This window comes from Loxodonta africana, chromosome 7 (genome assembly GCF_030014295.1).
Source record: "Loxodonta africana isolate mLoxAfr1 chromosome 7, mLoxAfr1.hap2, whole genome shotgun sequence".
NCBI classification, from domain to species: domain Eukaryota; kingdom Metazoa; phylum Chordata; class Mammalia; order Proboscidea; family Elephantidae; genus Loxodonta; species Loxodonta africana.
Window position 1 is genome coordinate 9597790 of NC_087348.1, and position 26864 is coordinate 9624653.

The window sequence follows — 26864 nt, forward strand, 5'->3', positions numbered from 1 at the left end:
AGGGGTCAGAGCTCCCGGGGCAATGAGGAGGCATGTGGGACACAGCAGGATCATGTGGGACCCCAACAGTGGGGCCTGTCCATGCAGCCGGGGCCCTGGGCCCATGGTCCCTGCCCTCCCAGGGCCAGACACCCAGTACTCCAGCAGGGGTGCAAGCCACTGGATCAACAGGGAAGAGACGGGGGGTCAGAGAGGTGGGGGTGATGCCGGGAGTTGTTTCTCCCAGGCAGGAGGTTTGGACAGAAACACTCCAGAGCCAGATAGGGGGCCTTTTTCCTTTTTATTTGGGGTTCCTCTGCTTGGAAATATGAGACCCCTCTACCCCACGCCCAGGCGCCTCTGGCACCCCCATAGCAATAAATCAGTCCCTGAAGAGTCCCCTTTGAATCACCAGTATAAAAAAGGAAGAGGGAGGCCAGACTGCTCTCCAGGTGGGCAGCTTCCTGGTAGGGGGGGAGGGGGAGGGCAGGGAGGGCAGATGCAGGAGGCACACAGGGCTTTGGCTTCTGCACTGGAGGGCACAAATGTCCCCAGTCCCGGGGGAGACCCCAGATGGGAGGTGGGCTCCGCACAGCCTGGATTTCCACGACTGTGCCAAGCTAGTGGTTATGGGTGAACGTCTGACGTGAGGCCCAGTGGGTGGGGCTGGGAGGGTGGCGTCTCAAGAGCTAGACATGGTGGGAGCCCCAGTGGGTGAGAGGAGGGGGCATCTCAGGGTTCTAGGGGTAGGGGCTGGGACTGCCAGCTTCCCCAGGAGCCCTACCCTGAGGCAATAACAAGCGAAAGCTGCCTTCCTGCTCCGCGATGAGGTGCTGGGGGTCCAGCCTGAGACCTCAGCTGGCGGAGGCAGGAGGGCCACCCAGCTCTGCCCAGGCAGATGAGCCGTGCTGGCTGGGAGCTGGGGGACAGGAGGAAGGGCCACCTCCACGCCCCGAGGAAGGCACTTGCAGCTAGTGTGGCCTGGGGTGACTGGCAGGAAGTGTGGCTTGGCAGAAGAGGGAGGGGGCACGGCAGGGAGGCTGGAGCCTGGCTTCATGCAAACATGGTCAGCTGTAACCACTGAGGGCAAAGAGAGACAGAGAGGTCAGCCCGGGGCAGGAGCAATGGCCCCATTCTGCCTCCAGGATCCCAGAGTCCAGCCTGCCAGCCCCCTAGCTCTGGAGCCACTGTCCCCTTGCTCTCTGAGGGTGGGTCGGGGAGGGTTCATTATATAGGAGATGACCTTCTTACTCCTCCACCCCAGAAACCAGGCTACAGCTCCCACAGAGGCCACCAGGGCCTGGCCCTCCCTTCCAGAGCCCCGACACGCACCCTGTCCTTCCAGGACCCACGGGCCCAGGCTTTAGGAGCCACAGCTCCTGCCCAGGAAGGGACTGAAGAGCACAGGTCAGGTAAGAAAATGCAGTGGCCCCTAAGGAGCAGCTGCCCGCCACAGGCCCCCCAAGGTTCCCACCTTAAACAGGTCAAAGGTCACAACTCCATCCAGATCTGTGTCCAGAGTTTTGAAAAACCCTGTGTGTTCAAGACAAGAGGGCATGAGATAGCCAAGTAGTGGGACATTCAAGGCAGAGCCAGGAGTGTCCCCTTTCCCATAGCACCCCAGGCTTGCTCACCGCTCTCAGCCTGGAAGGGCCTCATCCCACTACCTAGGAGCCCCCTTCGTGTCCCCACTCCCCTCCCCCATCTCCCAGCACCAGCCTTCAGGTTTCCACGCAAAGCAGCCTCTCGGACTATATCTGCCGTTTACCTGCCTGTCCTTCCACTAACTCATGAGGGGCAAGTTTGTGGCAGAGCGAGAGGGTGAGTACCAATTGAGGGATACTCACGGAACATGGTCTCCAGGCGAACCAGGCAGCACACGAAGTTGTCAAAGTCAACAGCCAGGTCAGGCTCCGAATAGCGGGTGATGATGAGCTCATACAGCTTCTTGTTGAGCTTGAAGCCTGACCCAGGAAAGCCAGCCAAGTGAGGGCAGGGAGAGCTGAGTGAGGGCAGGGGTGTCCAGGAGGGCAGAGTAAGGGCAGGGAGGGCCAAGGGAGGGCAGGGGTGGCCTGGGAGAGCTGAGTGAGGGCAGAGAGGACACGGAGGGCTGAGTGAGGGCAGGGAGTGCAGAGAGGGCTGAGTGAGGGCAGGGAGGGCAGAGAGGGCTGCGTGAGGGCAGGGAGGGCAGAGAGGGCTGCGTGAGGGCTGGGAAGACTGAGTGAGGGCAAGGGAGCCTAGCCTCTGCCTGGGTTCCGAGGTGGGGACCAGGTCTGGGCAGGGTGCTTGGGTCCTTCCCTGCTCCAGGGAGTTGCCCCACAGCTCAGGAGCATGGACAGGACCAGGAGCTGAGAGAGACTAGGCATTCAGTCCCAGGTCCAGAGGGAGCGCCAGGGCCCAGGCAGCGCCAAGGAGTTGGGTGCTGGCCAAAGAGGTCCCAGGGGTCTGGTTCTCACTGCGGGCTGTGGAGCCCGGCTCCACCTCCTGGAGCTGTGTGGCTTATGGCCAGCCACTATCCCTCTCTGAACCTCACTTCTCATGTGCATGATGGGAATAATAAAAGAACCTATTCTCATTGGGCTGCCGTGTGGATGAAAGGAAAGCATGCTGGGAAGGCACCACCATTGCTGTCACCATCACCATTGTCACCACTGTCACTGTAACAACCACCATCACTGTCACCATCACCACTGTCATCACCACTGTCACCACCATCGCTGTCACCATCACTGCTGTCACCATCACCACTGTCACCATCACCACTGTCACCACCATCACTGTCACCATCACCACTGTCACCATCACCACTGTCACCATCACCACTGTCACCACCACCACCACTGCCATTAGTGCTGTCATCACCGTCACCATCATCACCCCCAGGGACAAGGGTCAGCAGGGTGGGTCACAGCCTTGGGTAGCTGTCAGGGAAGTGGCCTGGGGCGCAGAGCAGTGGGACAGTCTTGCCCCAGGCCCACAGGTGCCACCAGCCCTTGGGCCTCACCTGCAGACTCGATGGCCATCCGCATCTCGTAGGCACTCATGCTGCCGGACTTGTCCACGTCAAACTTTCGGAAGACGGCCTGGGGTGGGGGCAGAGGGTGAGGGCCAGGTGGAGGCACTGGCCCTTCCTGCCCACACCCTCTCACCCGTCCTGCTGAACGGGGGGACAAGGCGAGGGGCTTAGCCCACACAGCCCCTGGGGGCTGCAGCCTGGCCTTCCTAGCTGAGGCTGGGGCTGCAGAGGGGAGGGGCGCCAGCCACCTGGGACCACCTACCAGGTAATTCCGGATGCGGTTCCAGAGGATGTTAAACTCCACCAGGCCCAGTTTCCCGTTGCCGTCACGCTGCGGGCCGTTAAGAAGGCAACTCTATAGCTTAGGCCAGGGCTGCAGGGAGAGCGGGCCGGCGGAGAGAAGGGGAGGCTGACTGCAGAGAGAGCACGATGGCTCGCAGGGGAGAGGGGGAGCTGCCATAGCCCCTGTGTAGGCAGCCACAGCCAGGGGCTGTGAGTCGGGGGGCGGCGGGGTGCGCTCATTCTCTGAGTCGCGGGGCAGTGGGGTGGGCTGCGGAGGGGCGCAGACAGAGCACCAGTCTTAGGGCCACTCTGGGACCCAGTCCTGGCTGGCTTCACCTTTCACTGGGTGCAAGGCCCGTGCCTCAGTTTCCCCCTCCCAATTGGGGCAGATGCCCAGGAAGGCATCTGAACATCTATTCTACAGAGCTTTGTCCACTTCTCCACTGTTCCCAGGACAGCTCCACCAGCGCCCTTCCCATGCCAACACCCACCACCCAAAAGACCACTCAAGGGAAACACTGCTAGCAGTAAGGATACGTCCATGAGGTTCACCATGCTGCGGCAGGACTCCAGGCTGAAGCCCTTGGTCCGCAGGTCTTTGTCTGCAAAAAAAAACCAATTCCAAGGACTCAGCCCGGTGAGCTTCCAGGCTGGGGGCAAGGGCGGGACAGAGGTCAGGGAAGAAGGAGTCCTGCCTCAGGGGTGTAAAATCTGGCAGAGTAAGCATATAGTATTGTTGCTATCATCAGCAAATACAGCTGTAGAGTATTTCAGAATCCAATCAGGGCTCTCAAAAGCCATGTCAACACCCAAGAGAATTAGGCCAAAGGAAAATGGAGCAAGTGCTAAACAGAAATGAAAGGAGTGTCATAGAAACATAAAGCAAAGGTGGGCCACGGTTTAAAGGTAAGGAGGGTTTCACAGGCAAAGAGCAGAAAGGGAGTGGCTGTGGGCGGAGGGAAGAGGAAGGTCAGGGAGGCGCCTGTCTTCAGTGTGCACACTGGGCAATGAAGCCTGTCATACTCTGCTCCCCAGGCCTGCCCTGGAGCTGATCTTCTGGGTGGAAAGGAACCTTTTTCTTGGTGTAAAGGTGCTGTCAGTTGGCTAAGCCATGAGCCTGCAGGGCTGTGCTGCCCAGAGGGAGCCTGCTTCCCATCACTCCGAGGCAGGAGCTCAGGCATGGAGAATAGGGTTCCAGCAAAACAGCAAGAGGAGGTGGGGAAGAAAATGGGGGTGAGCAGGGCTCCAAAAAGCATGGAGGCTTCATCCTCTGTGCAGCCCAAGGTGTTTGGGTTCAGCTCCACTGTCGGGGCAGAGGCCTGGATCCCGGTGCTTGGAGGAAAGGGGGGTGGGACATGGGGTGGGGAGCAGCTGATTGGGGGCTCACGTTTGCTAATGATCCTGTTGAGGATGGTCTGCAGCTCCCTGACACTGATCTCCAAGTCCTGGGAAAGAGGGAGGATGGTACCTGTCCTGGGAGAGGCTGTCCCTCGGGGACCTGGCCACCCCCACCACACTCCAACCTACCTCCCCTGCCAGCTGCCTGAAGAGGGCCTTGAAGCTCTCGTCAATCTCCTCTTCTGAGAGCACTTGCTGGACCGAGAAAGGTGGAGAGCAGGTAAGGGGTGCCCCAGCCCTGCCCCTGTGTGGACAGCAGCTGGAGGTGGGGCTGGGCCCCCTCACTAGCTACATGTCACTTCACCTCAGAGCCTCATTCTTCTAATCTGTAAAATTCTGATGCATGCTGCTCTGCGCCCCCCACCGCCCAAGACTCCTGGGGTCCAAATGAGGGGGACGTGGTAGAGCTCAGTGATGAAGGGTGAGGGTTTGGGTCCTTTCTGCGCAGCCTTGGGTAGGTTCTTTGACCTCTCTGAACTTGAGCTTCCCCTTTGTAGAGGGAGATGGTGATAGCACCCCAACAGGGTTGCTGTGGGAAGGAAATGGGATGATGCAGGCGAAGTGCTCAGCACAGAGCCGGCACAGCATGAGTGCTTAGGGAGCTATGCCCCTGATGACCACAAAGTCCGCTGCAAACTGTAAAGTGCTAGGCAAATGACCAGTTGCCATCAAGCCAATTCTAACTCATGGTGACCCCGTGTGTGTCAGAGTAGAACCATGCTCCACAGGGTTTTTGATGGCTGATTTTTTGGCAGTAGATTGCCAGGTCTTTCTTCTGAGGTCCTTCCTACCTTTCGGTTAACAGCTGAGTGCATTAATCTTTGCACCACTTTTAGTATTACTTTTACCACTTCTGCCAGGAGGGGCTCTGCCCTACTGGCTGGGGCCCAGGGGGCAGAATACCAGGTCCCTATCATACCCCCTGGTGGCACAGGGTGAAGGAGGGAGGAAGGGCCACGCACCTCGTCGGGGAGATTGGCCTGGACCTGGTCATCCAGCTCCCTGTGGAGAGTGGGAGAAGGGTGGGGTGGTCAGAGCAGAGAGGGACCAGAGCCTGAGAGGAAGGCAGGAGGGGCAGGGGGTGGGCTGGCCTGCAGGGCTCTTGGACTGGGGAGCAGGCACCAGCCGTGACTCACTGTGTCCCTGCCCTCTTCTCCGAGAAGAAACGCAGCACGAAGTCGCCCTCCTTGTTGGGCTCGAAGGTGGAGGGTACTACCACGTACTCCCCGGGCGGCAGGCGGAAGCGAGAGCTGACCTCCCGCAGGTTGATGAACTGCTCAGAGCGGGCTCTTGAAGCATTGGCCAGGAAGAAGTCCCGTTTCAGGTGCACGGCCGACTGGCCCACCAGCTGGCAGGGGAGGGAGAGAGTGGACGCTGCAGCTGCTTAGCCCGCCCACAGGAGCCTCCCCCACCACTAGACACTGGGCCCCCCAAACACTGGCCAAGTGGCTGGGACTTGGGTCATGGCTCAGCAGCCTGCATGACCGCGATGAGTCATTTGGCCTCAGTTTCCTCATCCGTAAGATGGGGTAATAAGGCCAGCCCTGTCCACAGCACAGGGTGAAAGTGAAGAGAAGCTTGAATGCCAACAAGGCAGGTATAACACCATTTAAATAACAGTGTCATTATTATCACAGGGCATCCTTTTTTAAATTCCACTTGGAACTTTCTGCATGTCAGACACTGCAAGCCCTTTACCTGCGGTACCTCACTTAACGTCGCTGGAAAAGGACATCGTGATTGGTCAGGGGTCAATGAAAATGAGAGAAACCCTCGATGAGGTGGAATGCTGCAACAATAGGCTCCAACATACCAGCAATCATGAAGATTTCACAGGGCCAGGCAACTGTTTTGTTGTGTTATACACAACAATTGCCACCACCACCTCACTTATTGCTTGCGACAACCTGTAAGTCAGTGCTGTTATCCCATTTTACAGACACCAACACCGAGGCTCAGAGCGCTGAAGCAACTTGCTCAAGGTTGCAGAACACTCACCAGCCCAACGCCCTCTCCTAACCTTTACCTCAGACTGCCTCTCAGTCCACGCTTACTCAGCGTCAGGGTGGGGCTCTGAGGACCAGAGTTCAGATCCAGCTCCCTCACGTATTACCTGCTTTGAGCCATAAAAGAGCAATGTCTGCTCTGACCACTGAACGGTCAGGAGGGGAAGCATTCTGTGAGCAGTAAAACACAGGCAACTTCTTCGCTCCCACACGCCCACCATGGGGCAGCCTTATGTGTGGGTTTGCCACCGTCCTGCTCTCTTCTGGGCCATGAGTGTGGCCCCATCAGGCCGCGTGTACTCAGGGGTGTGCAAAGCCAGGTGAGTCAGGTGCCACACCTACCTGTGGAGGGACCTGCAAGAGAGATGGGGAGATTAGATATGTGCTGGTCCTGGAGGCCCTGGGTAGTGGAAACGGTTAAGGTGCTTGGTTCGAGTTCACCCAGTGGCACATCAGAAGAAAGACCTGGCAATCTCCTTTAAAAAAGAAAACCAGCCACTGAAAACCGTACAGAGCACAGTTATGCTCTGACACACGTGAAGTCACCACGAGGCAGAGCTGACTTGGTGGCAACTGTTTTTTTTTTTTTTTTTTGCTGGTCCCAAGGAAAGAGGGTATAGGCTGAAAGGCTGAAAGCTAAGCAGGGGCCCTGAGTTCTGAAAGGAGAGACACTAAAGATGAAGAGGACCAGGAGGCAGAGTTCTGGACTGGTGCTGGTGCTGACCCAGACCTGTCTTCAGGTCAGAGGAGGAGCCCAGGATCCCAGGCAAGACGGCCCAAGCAGGCCTGAGCACCCACTTCATTTCTGGGATGCCCCAAGCCTGACGCCTGAATCAGAATCCCAAGGGCAGCCCCTGAGGGGCCCAGCTGCAATGTCTTAAGACCCCGGGTCACCAAAGGTCCATACCAGTCTGCTGTTAGGGGCTCTGGGTGTGGGCCAAGGCTGTGGCCTTACGTTGCCCCAGCCAGGAAGCTCTGGAAGTTTCTGTCCCTGTCTTGAACACACAGCAGGTGAAGCAGGGTGGGCCCAGGGAGAAGTCATCATCACAGAACCACCAGTCCGACCTCTCCAGGGCAGGAGGCCCTCCCTCTCCTACAAATCCACACCTGGTCTCTGCTTACATGCTGCCAAAACAGGGAACTCACTATTCCTCCAGGGTAGCCCACCTACCCACTTCTTACTGAACCTGAGCCAAAGCCTGGCCCCAAAAGCTGCACCTCAGGGCCAGTTCAGCCAGTTTGGTCTTCTGAAGGGCAGCCTTCCAGCCTTCTTGGATGGGGTGAATCCCAGAATCTTCCCTTCTCCAAGCCAAACACCCTTCCATTTTGCCTCATGAGGTGAACTTTATCCCCCTGCCTGCCCAGGCCTGGCAGAGGGTCTGAGCAGGTGCCTCCCTGAGGTTCCATCCAGGGCCACCTGCCCCGCAGGTGTGATACACCTCAGTTCACCGGGGAAGGGCAGCAGCAGCAGTAATGTCCTTTGGAGCCCCCTAGTGGAAGCTCAGCTGCAGTGGGGCGGGAGGTGGCGTTTCTCAGCGAGGTTGTGTGGGGTTCCTGGGGCTCACCTCGTACACGGCGAAGCCGATTGTCTCCATGTCGCGGCCGAAGCGGCGCTCACGGCGGCGGTGCTTCTGCATGAGAGCGAGCACAAAGCTGCAGCCTGATTCACGACCCCCGTAGTCATCTTCTGCATCGTCCACCTCCTCCAACCGGATCTTGAACTGGGGGTTCACCCAGAAAGTGGCTGCGGGAAGTGGGGAGGTAAGGATCAGGAGTGGAGCAGAGCGGTCTCAAGCCTCCCCATGCCCATGGGCCCACTCATTAATTCAACAAACATTAAGGCGTGTCCACTGGGTGCCGGGAGGCAGCTGGGACAGACTCAGCCCTACTCTGTTGGGCTCGCATTCCAGAGGAGAGAGGACGTCCAAGCAAGTCAGTTAACTTAATGAACAGAATTACCATAAAGAATGAGTAAACTAGAGCTGGTCAGGGAAGGCTTCTCTGGGAAGGGGACATTTGCACTCAGAGCTGAAGGGGTGGCCCTGGGAAGACAAGGGAAGCCAGACAAGCAGAAGGAAACCCACAGCAGGGGTGGGAAGTGCACATCAGAGGAGCAGTGAGTGTCCAGATGAGGCCCAAAGTGCAGTGAGCAAGGGGGTGCATAGAGGGCGAGGGGTGGGCAGGACACTTCGGGTGGGGGGTGTTGACTGAGTCCAAGAGCAAAAGGACAGTTGACAGGTTCACACCTGGGAGGGAGGTGCCTGGATTTGCATTTTAAAAGGTGACTGGCTGCTGTGTGGAGAATGGCTTGGTGATGTTGTGTGCCACTGAATAGATGGACTCATAGTGAACCTATAGCCCCACAGGGTTTCCAAGGCTGTAATCTTTATAGGAGCAAATCACCAGATCTTTTCTCCCAGGAGTGGCCATCGGCCAATGAGTCTGAATTACAGACCTTATGATCTTATAGTTAGCAACTGAGCACTTAACCCTTGCACCACCAGGGCTCCTGGAGAATGGATCAGAAGAGAGCAAGAGGCAAAGCAGGAGCTGAGAAGAGGCTACCGCGGGACGGGCGGCTAGAGATGATGGCAGACGTCCACTTCTGGCGCTCTGCTGATTTAACTGGCTGCCGGAACAACCCTCTTGACCGAAACCGGCAAATTCTGGATACGGTGTGCAAAACACACTAACTGCATCACTAAGCCACACCATCCTCCCTCAACAAAGCAAAATTGGAACTTGGAGCCCAGAAAGAAAATAATGCCAAGGACTTCTTTCGGCCCCTGGAGACCCTGAGACTGGGCATGGGTGACCGGCCCAAAGTGGAGAATCCAATAGAAGATTCTGGCAATAAAACTGGGATCCTCCCACAAGGAATACCAGCAGTGTACATGTGAAAGAGAAATAAACGCCATTGGGGAAAAGAGAAAAACTCACTCTCCCTGAGAATTTATAACCACGTGGGTTTGCGGTTTTAATTCTTGATCCCTGTGAGGTCAAGGAAACCTTAAGCAGATAATTTATTAAACGAATTCTGGGTTGCTAGCATCCCCGGGCGACTGGCAGAAACACATGCAAATTCTCTCTGGAGAAAATTAACTTCATCCCAGGACTCCCAGACTCCCACAAAGGGATGAATGGATAAACCAATTGTCGTTTTATTCAGCCATAAGGAGCCCTGGTGGCACAGTGGTTAAGTGCTCAGGTGTTAACTGAAAGTCAGTGGTTCAAACCCACCAGCTGCTCCGAGGGAGAAAGATGTGGCAGTCTGCTTCCGTAAGGATTACAGAGTAGGAAACCCTACGCAGCAGTTCAACTCTGCCCTATAGGGGCGCTATGAGTCGGAATTGACTTCATGGACAATGGGTTTATTCAGTCATAAACGGAAATGGTACATGCTACAAAAACATTATGCTGAGTGGAAGAAGCTAGACACAAAAGGTCACATATTGCATGATTCCATTACATGAAATATCCAGAACAGGTAGACCCACAGAAACAGCAAGCAGGTTGGTGTTTTTTAGGGGCCAGAGAGAGGGAGGAATTGGGAGTGACAGCTAATGGGTAATGGCCTTTCTTTCGGAGTGACGACCACGTTATGGAACTAGACAGAGGTGCTGCCTGTGCAGCACTGGGAATATACTAAATGCCACTGATTTATTCACTTTAAAATGGTTAATTTTACATTATGTGAATTTCACCTCAAAACAGCCTCCCACAGAGGAACTTCCAAGCCAAATGAGTCAAAAGTCTCTAAATTTACAAGGGAACAAGGCACAATAACTGAAAACCAGCAGGCACAAGAGACAAAAACCGACCCACTAAGACTTCAGATACTGGAACTACCAGACAGAATATAACAGACTATGCTGACTATGAGAAGCTTGAAAATATGAACAAGGGATTAACAGGTTTGAAAGGATTCAGTAAGACTTCTAGAAATAAAAAAATAAAAGAATTGAAATTAAGCACTTGTTAAAAGGATTAACTATGGGATTAAACACAGCAAAAGTAAAAATGAGTGAATTAGAGAATGAATTTGAGGAAACTACCCACTGCAATCCAGAGAGGTGAAGAGGTGGACAATTGAAAAGCTAGGTTAAGAGACGGAGGGTTGCATGAGAAAGTCCAGCTTACATTTAATTGAAATTCCAGAAGGAAATAATAAAGAGTGGGGAGGAAGCTGAGAATTTTCCTAAATTGCTGAAAGATACCAATCTTCAGGTCCAGGAAACTCAACAAATCCAGAATAGGATAAGTAAAAAAGAAATTCACACCTCAACACATCATGGTGAAAGTGTAGGAACATCAAAGAAAAAAAAAGGTCTTAAAAGCAGCCAAAGAGACAAGACAGACGACCTTAGAAGGCACAGCAGACAGACCACTGACTCGTAAGAGCAACAACAGAAGCAAAAACCAGAGTGCTAGTATCCTCCATGGGCTCAATGTACTGTCAACCCAAAATTGTATATCCAGAAGAGCTGCCAAGAATGAGCATGAAATAAAGGCATTTTAGATAAATAAGAAGGTTTACCACCAAAAGACCCTCACTAAAAGAAATACAAAAGGACATACTTCAGGGAGATGGAAAGTAATCTCAGATGAAGATCTAGAATTGGTGGCCAAAAAGACTAATACTAAATCCAAATAAATATGGGCTGTATCAAATAATAATAATAATAATGCTAAATTTACGGCAGGAAAATACAGTTTAGAATTTAAATACTAGCTAGTAATAGCATATAAAACAAAACAGTGACTAAAGTTAATGTATTCTAAGGTCTTTGCATTGTTCAGGACAAGGATAAAGATATTGATAAACTAACTTTAGAATTCATTAGGCAAGATCTTAAGTAAACAAGTGAAAGAATAGAAAAACATATGTCTTTCAAATTAGTAGAAAGGAAAAAATGGAATAAGGAGGAAAAAAAAAAAACCCACTGACTCCAAAAGAAGGCATAACGGGGGAGAAACAAAGTACACAGGAAGTCGGAGGAAATAAATACAAATACATGAGTAATCGTTATGAGTGCAAATGGACTAAACTGGCCATAAAAACACAAAATTTTTCGGACTGAATTTTTAAAAATCCAGCTATATTGCTGGTTACAAGGGATAACAACTGAAACATCAGGCTGCAAAAAAATTGGCTATCAAGGATTTCAAAAAGATGTACCCCAAAAATGCTAACCAAAAAAATAGGAATGGGTATGTCAACACTGGCCGAAATAACAGACTTAAAAGTAAAAACCATAATTAGAGACAAGGAAGGTCACTGAATTAAAAAAAAAAAAAAAAAGGTTGCGTTCACTAGGAAGATAAAAAACTTCCAAACTTCAGACACCTAATATCATATAGCTCAAAACGGAGAAAGAAAAAGAATTGACAGAAATACAGGGAGAAACTCGCAAAGCCACCATGATGGTGTGAGACTGCATCATTCCTCTCCTACTAGCTGATAGATTCAGCAGACAAAAGAGTTAGTAATTGTGATATAATGAATAGTTATACAACATCCCCCCGCCCACAACACTTAGAGGATTGTGTGCTGGTCAAGAGTACAGACTCCAGGGGCACGCTGCCTGGGTTCGAATCCCAGCTCTGCCCTTAATAGCTTGGTGACTGGGCAAATCACTGAATCTCTCTGTGCCTTAGTTTCCTCGTCTGTAAAACAGGGATGACAACAGTACCAACCTTATGGGTCAGTGTGAGAGTTAAGCAAGTTACCGTGTTTACAATACTTAGGAGCGCTTGGCATATTGTACACACCATAGGAGTCAGCCCGGCCTTACAAGAGTACTGAGATGAAAAGTCAACATATGCTGGGCTACAGAACCAGCTTCTGCTCATTTCCAAGCTATGATCTCATACAGATGACATTTTCTGACCACCGTGAACAATGAAATTAAGTCTGAAGTTAGTAGTAGTAATAAAAAACTAGTTAAAAAAAAAAAGTTTAGAAATGTAAAAGCACACTCCTCTATTACAATTAACCTGTTGCCACTGAGTCGATTCCGACTCATAGTGACCCTACACAAAAAAAAAAAAAACCCATTGTCGTCGAGTCAGTTACAACTCATAGTAAACCTATAGGACAGAGTAAAACTGCCCCGATGGAGTTTCCAAGGCTGTAAATCTTCACAGAAGCAGACTGCCACATCTTTCTCCCACAGAGCAGCTGGTGGATTCAAACCACCAACCTTTGAGTAAAACTGCCCCGATGGAGTTTCCAAGGCTGTAAATCTTCACAGAAGCAGACTGCCACATCTTTCTCCCACAGAGCAGCTGGTGGATTCAAACCACCAACCTTTCAGTGAGGGGCCAAGTACTTAACCACTACACCATCAGGGCTCCTCCCCTAAACAACTAGTTTATCAAAAGTAGAAACGAAAATGGCAATGAGAATCCGCAAAGAATGGGAATTAAAACACTATGTACCCTTAGTAAAAAAGATATCAAATCAGTAACCTAACCTCCCACCTTAAGAAACTAGAAAAAGAAGGGCAAACCCAAAGCAAGCAGGAAGAAGGAAGTAATAAAGATTAGAGCACCAGTAAATTAGAGTTGCCAACAGAGAATAGAAAATAAACAGAGAAAACCAATAAAACTAGAAGTTAGTTCTTTGTAAAGATTTAAAAAAAAAAACAAAATTGACAAACCTTTAGCTGGACTGAACAAGAAAAAAAGAGAAACTGGAACCCTCATACATTGCTGGTGGGAATGTAAAACGGTACAGCTGCTTGGAAAACAGCCTGGTACTTCCTCAAAAAGTTAGACACAGAGTTACCACGTGACCCAGCAATTCCACTCCTAGCTATACACCCAAGAGAACTGAAAACACATACGCGCACACAACAACTGGTACATCAATCAGTGTTCATAGCAGCATTATTTGCAATAGTTAAAAAGTAGAAACAACCCAAATGTCCACCAACAGACAAACGGATAAACAAATGTGCTCTATCCATACGATGCGATACTATTCACCCATAAATGAAGTAGTGATACGTGCTACAACACGAACCTTGAAAACGTTATACTAAGTGAAAGAAGTCAGTCACAAAGGGCCACATATTGTAGGATTCCATTATGCAAAATGTCCAGAACAGGCAAACCCATAGAGACAGAAAACACGTTAGTGGTTGCCAGGGACTGGGGCAGTATGCGACGGGGAGGGACTGCTAATGGGTACACGGTTTCTCTTTGGGGTGATGGAATTGTTCTGGAGTTAGACAGTGGTTTTTTTTTAATAGCTGCACCACCTTGTGAATATACTAAAAAACAGTGAATTGTACACTTGAAGAGCATAAATTTTATGGTATGTGAATTATATCTCACTTAAAAAATACTACTACGTATCAAAATTGTTTAATGCAATTAAAGATTCACTTACAGGGAAATGGATAGCCTTAGGTACTTTCATTAAAAAAAAACTTCAAATTAATAAACCAAGCATTTAAGAAGTCATAAAATAAGGTCTAAAAATAAATTTTTAAAAATTAGAAGGAATGTAAAAATTAATGATACAGAAAACAAAAATACTACACAAAAGATCAACAAAGTCAAAAGTGGTTTCTTTGTGAAGACTAACGATACTGACAAATATCTCACAGGATTAATAAAAACAAGAAAGTGATAGCACAAACAAACAACATTATGAATAAAAAAGGGGACATTATTACGGATGAGATATGAGAGTAATTAAGGATAACTTCACATTAATAACTTTGAAAAGAGATGAAATGGACAAATTCCTAGAAAATACAACTTATCACAATAGATTCAAGAAGAAATAGAAAATCTGAATAATCCTACAGCCATTAAAGATATTTGACATCAGAAGTTGATCTTCATTTCCTGAATACAACCGAACACTTCGAAGCCCAGAGCAATGGGGTGGGGGCCTGGGGACCATGGTTTCAGGGGACATTGAGGTCAACTGGCATAACAAAATGTATTAAGAAAACATTCTGCATCCCACTTTGGTGTGTGGCATCTGGGGTCTTGATGTTAGCAAGCGGCCATCTAAGATGCATCAATTGGTCTCAACCCATCTGGACCAAAAGAGAATGAAGAACACCAAAGACACAAGGTAATTATGAGCCCAAGAGACAGAAAGGGCCACATAAATCTGAGACTACATCAGCCTGAGACCAGAAGAACTAGATGGTGTCAGGCTACTACCAATGACAGCCCCAACAAGGAACACAACACAGAATCCCTGATGGAGCAGGAGAACAGTGGGATGCAGACCTCAAATTCTCGTAAAAAGACTAAAAGGACCCTGGAGGTCATGGTCCCCGGACCTTCTTTTAGTCCAAGACAGCAACCACTCCCAAAGCCATCCCTTCAGACAGGGATTGGACTGGGCTACAAGACAGAAAATGATACTGGTAAGGGAGTGAGCTTCTTGGCTCAAGTAGACACGAGACTACATGGGCAGCTCCTGTCTGGAGGGGAGATGAGAAGGCAGAGGGGGACAGGAGCTGGCTGAATGGATGCGGGGAATATGGGGTGAAGAAGAGTGTGCTGTCTCATTAGGGGGAGAGCAACTAGGAGTATATAGCAAGGTGTATACAAATTTTTGTATGAGAGACTGACTTAATTTGTAAATTTTCACTTAAAGCACAATAAAAATTTTAAAAAAGGAACTGTTTATAATATTTAACTTCCTTCATCTAATAAAAGGAGTCTACAAAAAAAACAACAGTGTGGTTTATGACAAAATCAGCAGTAAACATTTTGTGATGAAATGTTGAAAACTTTCCCTTCGAAGAGGAGCAAGCCCACAATACTCTCTATATTCACTCCTATTCAACAATCTACAGTCCTAGCCAGCATATTAAATAAGAAAACGTAGTAATAAAAGTTATAAAAATTGAAAAGAAGAAATAAATTTTTCATTATTTGCAGATGCCATATTGTCAGTGAGGAAAATCAAACAAAACGCACTAAATCAATCAGTAAAATTAATTACAGTTTAGCAACTTTGCTGGATCCAATTTTTTTTTTAATTGCACTTTAATGAAGGTTTACAGAACTGGCTTCTCATTAAACAGTTAGTACACATATTATTTTATAACTTTGGTTAACAACCCCACATGTCAAACATTCTCGTTTCTCGACCTACGGTTCCCTAGTACCAGCTCACCTGTTCCCTCCTCCCTTCTAGTCCTTGCCCCAGGGCTGGTGTGACCCTTTGGTCTCGTTTTGTTTTATGGGCCTGTCTAATCTTTGCATGACGGGTAAACCTCAGAAGTGACTTCATTACTAAGCTAAGAGGATGTCCAGGGGCCATACTCTCGGGGTTTCTCCAGTCTCCGTCAGGCCAGTAAGTCTAGTCTTTTTTTGGATACAAATTAAATTTTAAAAGTCAACAGCATGTTATCATATCAGCAATTACAGTAAAACATGTAAAAGCTGGAACCTGTGAAAGACGGAAACCTGTTAGAGAAGGAAAACTCAAATATTCTCCACTAATAGAGAGCAACAGAAAGGTGATAAGGCTGCACCCTTTCAAAGGTGGAAAACTTGCAAGACTGGGAAAAACAAGGCAGCGCCGTGGAGTTCCAGCTCTCGCAGGTTTCAGTGTATTACCTGGGAAATGTAATTGTAAGAGAGATACCACTTATAACAGCAACAAAATGATAAAGTCCCTCGGACTTAATCTCAAAAAGACATTAAAGAAGACCAAAATAAATGGGGAGATATATCATATTTTTAAGTAAGAAGACTCAAAATTGTAAAGATGTTAATTCTCCACAAATTGATCTACGGATTCAATGCAACTCCAAATAAAAATCTCAAAATGTTTTTTTGTAGAACTTGACAAGTTGATTCTAAAATTCATGGGGAAAAACAAAGGGCCAAGAATAGCCAAGAGACTCCTGAAGAAGGAATTCACTCTCTCCAATCACAGGACTTCTTAAAATCTATAGCAATCAAATCACATGCAATGCACAGAGGGATAGACAGACCAAGGGACAGAATGGCAAGCCCAGAAACGGACCTTCACATGTATGGGAAGCATGCTTATGACCCACCACCCTCTGTCAGTTTGGCATACCGTGGTGGCTTGCCTGTTCTGGTGATGCTGGAAGCTATGCCACCAACTGAAGTAGTATACTTGAACTACCAGCAGGGTTACCCATGATGAATAGGTTTCATGGAGCTCCCAAACTAAGAAAGACTAGGAGGAAAGGCCTGACAATCTACTGCAAATCAGACAATGAAAACCCTATGGATCACAACAGAATATTGTCTGATATGATGCTGGAAGATGAGCCTCTAGGTGGGAAGGCACTACACAATAGCCCCAACAACAGACTTGAGCACACCAACAATCGCGAAGACAATGCAGGATCAGGCAATATTTCCTTTCATTATATATAAGGTCATCGTGAGTCAAAGCCAAGTCAACAGCAACTCCCAACAATGATAACCTATTTACAACTGAGCTGGCACTGCAGGTTAGAGAGGAAAGGATGGACTTCTCAATGAATCATGGGGAACCTTGGTTATTCAGTTGGGAGAAAATGAAATTGGATCCCTACAAGAGAGAAGAGCGTGATAGGAACTGCTGGCAGGTGTAGAACAAGAGAAAGGAGTGGGGCTGGTGTTGGCAACACAGAAGCCGTTGGGGTGACCGTCAGAAGACCAGTCCCAGCAGCGTGATGGGGATAGAAGCTGGACTGGCATGGGTTAAAAACCGAACTGGAAGTGACAAAGGAAATGGGGAGTGCAGCAATGCTTGAGAAACACTGCTTTGAAAGTGAGCAGAGAAGTGGGTGGGGAAGAAGGTCAAGAGAGGGCTTCCTTTTGAAAGACAGCAGAGTCTCTGCAGGGTGCAGGTGCTGATGGAAGGATCCAGTAGCCACACAACGGTGAGGGGTGATGGGAGAAGGAGGAAATGGCTTCCAAGGTGAGGGAGAATGGAATGGGGAGCAGAGGTGAGGGGTGCCCATGAGCAGAAAGTGTTCTGCCACTGTCACAGACAGGGAGGCAGCAAAGACATGCACAGGTGCAGACCAGCTGGGGGGGCCTGTCTTTTCAATGAAGTACAAGGCCATGTCCTCAGCTGAGGGCAATAGAGCAGGGAGGTTTGAGGAGAGAGTGGCAGTAGAATGCTGGCCCATACAAAGTGCTCATTTGAGGTTTGTGGCTGTGAATTTACAGGGAAAACACCACCCCAGTGTGAGATTTCCCTCCAGCCATGGTCAATGTTTCCAGTGCTGGCACACAGAAGGTGGAGAGCTGGGCTTGGCTAGGGTTGTGGCTGTGCCAGGAGGGAAGGGCAGAGAGAGAGGGGTTGGGAAACTGAGTGTGTTTGCAGGGACAAGATTAAAATGATGGGTTCCAACCTGGGTAAGAAGACAAGAAGAGCAATGAAGGAGAGTGTCCAAGCAGTAGGTTCAGCAGATTAGATATTCCAGTGAGGCCAAAAAAATATTGCAACGAGGACTGTGGAGTAAGGGAGTTGGAAGGGTTGAAGGTGGAGGTTAGACGGTGAGATGTTTGGACTCAGAGGTAAGCAATTAGTTACTGAGCAAGACAAGTTCCGCGGTATCCACAGGGTGGTGGCTGGATTGAGGTGGAGGAAAAGGTTGCTGGAAGTGAGGATGTTAAGGAATTGAGAGGCCAAGGGGTATACCAAGTCATCCATGCGGATCTAGAAGGCCAGGGGAAGGAGACAGGAGAAGGGAGGAAGACAGTGGGCAGGCAGGATGGGCAGGAAGGAGGGTGGAGACAGGAGGAGGGTAGAAGGACCAAGGTCTCAGCTTTAGTCCTTTCTCTCCCTGCTTCTTTCTTGAAATGACAACATACTGCATTGGGTAAACCCACTGCAAAAGACCTCTTTAAAGTGTTGAAATGCAAAGATGTCACCTTGAAGACTAAGGTGCACCTGACCCAAGTCATGGTATCTTCAATCTCATCATATGCTTACGAAAGCTGGACAATGACTAAGGAAGACCGAAGAAGAACTGACGCCTTTGAATTGTGGTGCTGGCAAAGAATATTGAATATACCATGAACTGCCAAAAGTATAAACAAATCTGTCTTGGAAGAAGTGCAACCAGAATGCTCCTTAGAAGCAAGGATGGCGAGACTGGGTCTTACATACTTTAGACACGTTGCCAGGAACCATCAGTCCCTGGACATCATGCTTGGCAAAGTACAGGGTCAGCGGAAAAGGGAAGACCCTCAGTGAGGTGGATTGACACAGTGGCTGCAACAATGAGTTCAAGCATAACAACGACTGTAAGGATGGCACAGAACCAGGCGGTATTTCGTTCTGTTGTGCACAGGGTCGCCATGAGTTGGAACCAACTCGATGGCATCTGACTACTCCCTGCTTCTCTTCCTTGTTAGCACCTGGACTCAGACCCCAAGGTGGTGGGTCAAGCATGCCTCTTTAGAATTTACAAGGACATTGACTACTTTATTTCTTAAAGCAAATCTGAGCAGTCAGCGCAACTGTTTATGCCCATCTTAAAGCAAGAACAAAGGCCCAGAGAAGTGACGAATTTGCCAAGGTCCCAGAGCCAGGAAGCAGCAGGGCACAGACTCCACCGAGGGGGTCCGCGCTTTTTCTCAGGTCACCTGGGTGGTTGGGGCAGCCCAGGGCCCAGACCCCACCCCAGGGTGCCCGTGAGCTCAGGTCACCTGGGTAATTGCGGCAGCCCCCAGCAGTGCTCCCCCGCCGCCAGGTGCCCTCGTACAGCATGGTATTCCATTTGCGGATGGAACGGCTCTGGAGTGCGTCAGGGGTCAGGTTGCAGATCTCCAGGCGGGTGAACTCACGCAAGAAGTCTCGGAATGACATCCTGGGGGTGGGGGTGCACAGGTGAGCCACGGTCCCTGGGCAGGGCGCAGAGGGATGCAGCACAACTGGTGGGCAAGGCACCAAACAGGGCCAGGCTGCGGGGGTGGAGGGGCTACTCACCAGAACTCTCCATCCTCCATCTTGACCTGGAGCTGCTGCCGCTCATAAGGGTCTATGTTGTTCCACTCTGAGGAGCTGCAGGGAGAAGGGCATTGTCAGGGGTTGGTGGCTTCAGTCCCCCAAGCCTGTGTACTCTGGCCTGCCTTCCCACAGCCCAGGTCAGGAGGTCTCCTGAAGGCCAAGCCCTGAGGTCCCATTCCAGGGAGTTCTTTATCAGGGCTGGGTCAGATGCCCTGAGGATGCCCATAGTCTGTATGTAGGGGCCTTTTCTCAGGACAGCGCCCGCCCTTCCCCCACCCCTGACCTGGTAACATGAAGATGGACCCCTCTATTGACTCCTCAGCCCACCCGGGTTGGCAGAGCCCTGGGCAAAAATGCCCCAGGCACCTAACAGCCTCCCCAGCACCCCAGCCTCACCCATCACTCCAGGCTCCTGTCCACTCCACCTCGCCCCAGGGGTTCCGCATCCGGATCAGGCTCACCATCTGGCCCCGGTAGTTCACCTGGTCCCCAGAGCCCTCATCAGTGCCTGTCCTGACTGCCCCATGACGCCCCTCCCGACATGCCTCCCCTGTGGGCATCCATCCAGCACCACACCCCAGGATGCCTGCCCTCCAGGAATGACAGTACAACAAGGGAGGCAGCCCTGGACATGAAGGATAGTAAGTCAGGGCGAGGTGGGACAGACATCGCAGGGTGAGAGTTTGGAGAAGGTAGGTCAGGTGCTGCAGGTCAGGGGTGGACCAGACCCTCCCAGGGGTGGGTCAGACACCAGGGAGGCGCAGGTAGGCAAGGGGGCATGAAACAGTCTCCAAGGGAAGGTGCCCCACCCAGGCAGTACCTGCTTGGCCCCAGTCACAGAATAAGCATGACCCTTGACCAGCTTCTTGAAGGTGACGGCTTCCATGTCCAGAACACTGGAGATCTACAGAAAGACAGTGCACTGTGGTCGGGGTGGCTTCAGGGGCCCGGTTAGTGCCCCCAGTCAGGAGATGAGATGCGAGCACTCATGGCACTAGGACATTTCTCCTTGCACACGCAACAACTGTTGGGAGCAGCAGGCAGGGAACCTGATGTGGTTTAGTCCATCACCCCCACACAGCCACACTGCCACTGAGGGGGAGCCCGGGTACACCCACTGAGAGCTATTGGCCAGAACTGGTCAGTATCTATGGGAGCACATATACACCCACACACAGTCACGCACAGCCCCAGAACCACGGGACCAAAGAGGGCCTGCTGGGAATGGACACAGGATGGGGAAGAGGGGTGGGGCAGGGCTGGAGTTGAGGATGGCAGTGATGTTGAGGTTGGAGTCTGAGATCAAAGATGGGGGGAGGTTTGGAGATGAACTGTGGGACTGAAGAGCAGTGAAGGGTGGGAGTGGGAGTGGGGTGAGGTGAGGGATGAGGCTGGGAGTGAGGTCAGGGATGAGGCTGGGAACGAAGCAGGGAGTGAGGTGGGGGATGAGGCTCGGAATGAGGAGGATAAGGTTGGGGATGAGGCTGGGAATGAGGAGGATAAGGTTGGGGATGAGGCTGGGAGTGAGGTTAGGGATGAAGCTGGGAGTGAGGAGGATGAGGTTGGGGATGAGGTTGGAGATGAGGTTGGGGATGAGGCTGGGAGTGAGGTGAGGGATGAGGTTGGGGATGAGGCTGGGAATGAAGCAGGGAGTGAGGTGAGGGATGAGGTTGGGGATGAGGCTGGGAGTGAGGTGGGGGATGAGGTTGGGGATGAGGCTGGGGATGAGGCTGGGAGAGAGGTGAAGGATGAAGTTGGGGATGAGGCTGGGAGTGAGGTGAGGGATGAGGTTGGGGATGAGGTTGGGGATGAGGCTGGGAATGAAGCAGGGAGAGAGGTGAAGGATGAGGTTGGGGATGAGGTTGGAGATGAGGTTGGGGATGAGGCTGGGAGAGAGGTGAAGGATGAAGTTGGGGATGAGGCTGGGAGTGAGGTGAGGGATGAGGTTGGGGATGAGGTTGGAGATGAGGTTGGGGATGAGGCTGGGAGTAAGGTGAGGGATGAGGTTGGGGATGAGGCTGGGAATGAAGCAGGGTGAGAGGTGAAGGATGAGGTTGGGGATGAGGCTGGGAGTGAGGTGAGGGATGAGGTTGGGGATGAGGTTGGAGATGAGGTTGGGGATGAGGCTGGGAGTGAGGTGAGGGATGAGGTTGGGGATGAGGTTGGAGATGAGGTTGGGGATGAGGCTGGGAGTGAGGTGAGGGATGAGGTTGGGGATGAGGCTGGGAGTGAGGTGAGGGATGAGGTTGGGGATGAGGTTGGGGATGAGGCTGGGAGTGAGGTGAGGGATGAGGTTGGGGATGAGGTTGGAGATGAGGTTGGGGATGAGGCTGGGAGTGAGGTGAGGGATGAGGTTGGGGATGAGGCTGGGAGTGAGGTGAGGGATGAGGTTGGGGATGAGGCTGGGAGTGAGGTGAGGGATGAGGTTGGGGATGAGGCTGGGAGTGAGGTGAGGGATGAGGTTGGGGATGAGGCTGGGAGTGAGGTGAGGGATGAGGTTGGGGATGAGGCTGGGAGTGAGGTGAGGGATGAGGTTGGGGATGAGGTTGGAGATGAGGTTGGGGATGAGGCTGGGAGTGAGGTGAGGGATGAGGTTGGGGATGAGGTTGGGGATGAGGCTGGGAGTGAGGTGAGGGATGAGGTTGGGGATGAGGCTGGGAATGAAGCAGGGAGAGAGGTGAAGGATGAGGTTGGGGATGGGGCTGGGAGTGAGGTGAGGTATGAGGTTGGGGATGAGGTTGGAGATGAGGTTGGGGATGAGGTTGGTAGTGAGGTGAGGGATGAGGTTGGGGATGAGGTTGGAGATGAGGTTGGGGATGAGGCTTGGAGTGAGGTGAGGGATGAGGTTGGGGATGAGGCTGGGAATGAAGCAGGGAGTGAGGTGGGGGATGAGGCTGGGAATGAGGTGGAGAGTGTGGTAGGGAATGGCTGGGAGCTGAGACCAGGGATGAGAGAGATGCAGTCCAAGGCTGGACAGTGCATGGGCATGGAGTTATATGTCAGGAAGGGGTGGAAACAGAATAGGGTAGGAGAACAAGTCTGGGGAAGAACTGCCATTTGAGGTTTTGGGAAAGGGGGGAGGTGGAGATAGGAATGACACCGGGCATGGAGGTGGGGGACGGGCATGAAATGATGGTTGAGGCTGGTATGGATCCAGAGATGGTGCTGAGGTGAAGGATGGGGGGTCTGGAGACAAGTCTGGGGTGAGGATGAGTCCAGGGTTGGACTAGGAAGGGGGAACCACTGGATGACGGGCCTCGATCATGGTCACGGTGCAAGGTCAGGGTGCAAGGGCCAGCTGGGCACACTCACGTCAATGGAGCAGCCCAGCAGGGAGCCTCGCTCCAGAGCCTTGATGATGATGCTATAGAGGTCGCTGGGTGCCTTTCGCAGCTCGTACCACTCGGTGACCCCACCTGTGAAGTCCTCAAAGCCCTCCGAGGTGCTGCCTCCTGACAGAGCCTCGTAGCTGCCGTTCACCCTGTGGGCAGCCCCAGGTGAGTACTCCAGGCACCAAGCAGGTATCTGGTAAGGGGGCCAGGAACCCTCACCCCCAGGGTGGGTGGGAGCTGTCCGTGGAGTCCCTACTCACTTGGCATAGGCCTTCTCCAGCAGGGCGCTCCAGAACTCGTTGCCTTGGGCAGAGTGCACGAATACCAGCTTGCCGTCCTTAGTGGGCAGCAGGTCATCCACCACCACGTCCACCCATTCCCCAAACTGCCACAGCTGTGGGGTGGGGCACGGGACGGGGGCACAGTGAGTACCTGATTTTGGATCTCCTGGCCTTGATCACACACAGCCCACTGATCCCCCAGCTTGAGCCTCAACTCTGCCACTTACTAGATACATGATTCTGAGCAAGTTGACCTTCCCGAGCCTCAGCTTCCCCAACCGTAAAAGGGGTGGGAAATGCCTCCCTCATGGGAAGATCAGGCAGGTAAGGCCTTTAACACAGCACTGTTGATATTTTTTAAATAGGCCAAGGTATTTCCTGGAGAGGAGCCCTGGGGGCACAGTGGTTAAAGAGCTCAGCTGCTAACAGAAAGGTGGGAGGTTCAAACCCACCAGCCACCCCATGGGAGAAAAAATCTGGTGATCTGCTCCCATGAAGACTACAAACTTGGAAACCCTATGGGGTAGTCCTACTCTGTTTTATATATTTTTTTTTATGAGCTGGAATCTACTGGAAGGCAAAGGGCAAAGGTATCCCCTAGGTAAAGAGACTGGAAAGTCCTTTGGTCATGCTCCTACAGCTTCCCTCCCACTTCTAGGCCTGGGTGTGGGGCATGAGGGGTAATACATATACAAACTGGGTGGGGAATGAAAACATGGCACCCAGATCCTTTAACCACAAGATGGGCGTGGCTGGTTCCCTGCAATCACGGGCTTTACTTCAGAGGCACCAGGAGAGGCAGATCTTTCAGGGTGGGAACAGAAGGACCGGAAAAGCCCCAACGCAGGGTGCCTGGGACCATGCCGACCACAAGCAGTCTGGAGTGGGGCCTGGGGCCAACACTGGGGAGGGGGAGGAGGCGGGACTAGGGAGTGTGAGGGGGCGGGGGGAAGTTGAACGGGCCATTCGGAGGCCGAGGAGGAGCGGATTGGAGGAGTGCGTGAAGGAGGAGGGGGAAGGGGAGGCCAGGCCACCCCCCTGTGGACTAGCGCAGGGCCGGGGCAGGTGGGGCCTTAGGCCAAAGGAATCTGCCCTGTGGAGGTCCCCACAGGCCGCCCCCCCCCCCGGCCCCAACCCTCCAAGGTGGGTGGGGATGGAATGGGATACCGGGCTACCTGACTAGACGGAAGAAGGGGACACCCAGGCCCCTCCGGGGCAAGGCTGGGCCCACGAGGGCCAGAGGATCTCGCCCAGGGTTGCTGGGATGTGTTTCTCCCAACACCGGCTCACTGGGAATGAATTAGTGTGGTTAGCAAAATGAGCCTGTGCACAAAATCAGGAACAGCTGGCTTCAAGGGACTTGATGGGAGTCTTTCTTTTCTGCAGGGCTCTGTCAGCGGCTGCAGTTTGCAATCTCGCGGGAAGCGCAGGGAGGGAGTGAGGCTGCAGGTGGGGATGGCACCGGTCTGTTCTCCCCAGAGGAACACTCCTCCTTTTTCAGTGGGGAAACTGAGGCCCAGGGTAGCAGAAGGATTTGTCCTCTAGAATATAACAGAGAGCTCTTTCTACTCTTCCCAGCACTTTCTCCCAGATATGCATTACCACCCAGGAAGACTGCCAGCTGACATACCTGCCCAACTGTTTCACACATGACAGACCAGAGATGGCATCGAGAGGTCAAATACCTTCTAGAGGGAGGCTGGCCCACGCAGGGTGTGGCCCTTGGTCACCCTGTCTTTACACTGCTGTGGGTTATCCGGCCTCACCTCCCTGGTGACAGCCCCCTCCCCAGGTATGCAGGGCACCTCACCTGGAAGTGGAAGATCCCAGCATAGCCATTCTGGAAGCTCTGGCCGTGTGGGACCACTCGGTGCAGGAGGGTGTCGTTGAGGGTGAGGGAGGCAATAGCGGCCAGCAGCCAACAGTCCCCTGGGATGGGAGGGAGCCCACATCAGATCTGTTCTACCAATCTCTCCCTGTAGGTGCACGTGGGTGCCCATGTTGGGGAGAACCCAGAATTTCATTGGAAGGGTCTTCCCAATTCCTCTGAACTCACAGAAAAGACCCAGGAATCTGGACAAACCAGCCCAGTGCTGGTAGACAGAGCCTGCCTGGGCTTGTGGGAGGGAGGAGTTGGGGCAGAGCCGGAAGGAACGGGAATGGGGAACTGCTATGGGAAAAAGACCCAAACCCCCAGGGCCTACCCAGTGCTCCCTGGCAGATGTCTGTGCGGGTTGCTCCATCCACGATGAACTGGGGGTTTGAGAACATCTCCTGTGGGAGAACCAGAGTCCCGTTCCTGGGCCGGTCCCTCAGGGAAACTGGCACCCAGCCACCCAGAACCTACTCCCCACCAGGAACCTGCAGTCCCATCCCACCCCTGACCCAGGATCTGGGGTCAGCCGAGCCCCACCCAGAGCAGCCCTCCTCACCGTGGGCCGTTTCCACTTGATGCCGTAGGTCTTGGAGGAGTTGGGGCCCAGGTCCTTGTAGCCCAGGCTTTGGGCCACTGGCGGGAAGGCATCATCGCGGAAGAGGGCCCCGCTCTGCAGGCACTGCACCCGCAGCTGCTCATAGTCCTGGCTCAAGTACTTGATGGCGTTCTCATGGCGGCCCAGGCCCAACTCCTTGGCCCGCTGCTTCTGCACTTGGGCCGACACCCCAGTGCAATACACCGGAGTAATGAACTCCTCTGCCATCCTGGAGGACCGACAGCCGCTCAGATCCCAGGCCTTCCCCGGATTAGAACCGGAGCTCCCGCCTGCTAGCTCTGCTCTCCTGCCCCTGCCCACCACTCCTCCCCAGACCTGGGATTCCCTGGAAACACTGCTCCTTCACAAACTCAGAGTTCACTGCCACCTCTCTCAGCTCCTAGAATCCAGGAGAGGGGCTCGCCAGCTCCCAAGCGTGCTGATCACCACCTCACCATTCCCAGGCTCCCATTGTCCTGGGCCCGCCGCCCTGCCATCAGCCAGCCCAGCCAGGTGGGGCAGGGTGGAGCCGATGATAACACAAGGAGCCCCAGGGAAGGCCTCTTTAACTCCGTAACCCCCTCCTCAAAGCAGCCAGGCTCACAGAATATGCCCTCATCGGATATGCACCGAGCATTTTGCTGGAGAAAGCAGTGGACCCTTTTCCCTGGGGTGGGGGTTAGGAACTCCAGGAGGTCTGGGTCCCCCTCCCCAGGCTGCTGAGGCAAGCTGGGCCCCAGTGCCTTCCCCACCAGCCCTCCCCCAGCCCAGTCACTAAGCCTCACCCTTCCCCAGCCGCCGCCCGTTGCCCAGGCACTCGGTGGGCCCCAGGCGGGGCCGAGCGGGGGCAGTCCCTCACCCCGGGGCGCAGTGGCCAGGGGCAGTGAATCCCGGCCGGGCCGCCCAACTCCTTACCTGGAGAAAGGGTGTTTGGGGGGGTTTCTGCGGTCCCTGCAGCTGGCTTCCCGGTGGCACCTCAGGGCAGGGCCCAACCAGGAAGAGCGCTCCTCCCCGCCCGCCTCCCTCGGCCCTCCGCCCTCCTCCTCCTCCCTCCTCCGCCTCCCAGGGCTCCTGCCCCGCTTCCTCCCCGCGCGTCCCTATCTCCTGGGCACTGTCGCGGATTATCTCTCCT

At 52.5% G+C, this 26864-nt stretch overlaps 1 protein-coding gene across 1 annotated transcript; it reads right to left on the reverse strand.

The window, feature by feature from the left end:
* Positions 1–263: 263 nt before the first annotated feature.
* On the reverse strand, positions 264–26765 carry CAPN1 (calpain 1). The gene is made up of 22 exons (XM_064287816.1): positions 26648–26765; positions 25694–25961; positions 25466–25535; positions 25072–25190; positions 23241–23374; positions 22961–23129; positions 20469–20552; positions 20045–20130; positions 19628–19702; positions 19348–19508; positions 8247–8425; positions 7024–7035; positions 5812–6023; positions 5638–5677; positions 4805–4870; positions 4665–4722; positions 3815–3879; positions 3258–3326; positions 2984–3062; positions 1827–1943; positions 1454–1512; positions 264–1059 (listed from the first exon to the last, which is right to left on the reverse strand). The coding sequence occupies exons 2-22, from the start codon at positions 25958–25960 to the stop codon at positions 1033–1035; spliced, it is 2148 nt and encodes a 715-aa protein (XP_064143886.1). The 5' UTR covers position 25961; positions 26648–26765; the 3' UTR covers positions 264–1032.
* Positions 26766–26864: the final 99 nt, after the last annotated feature.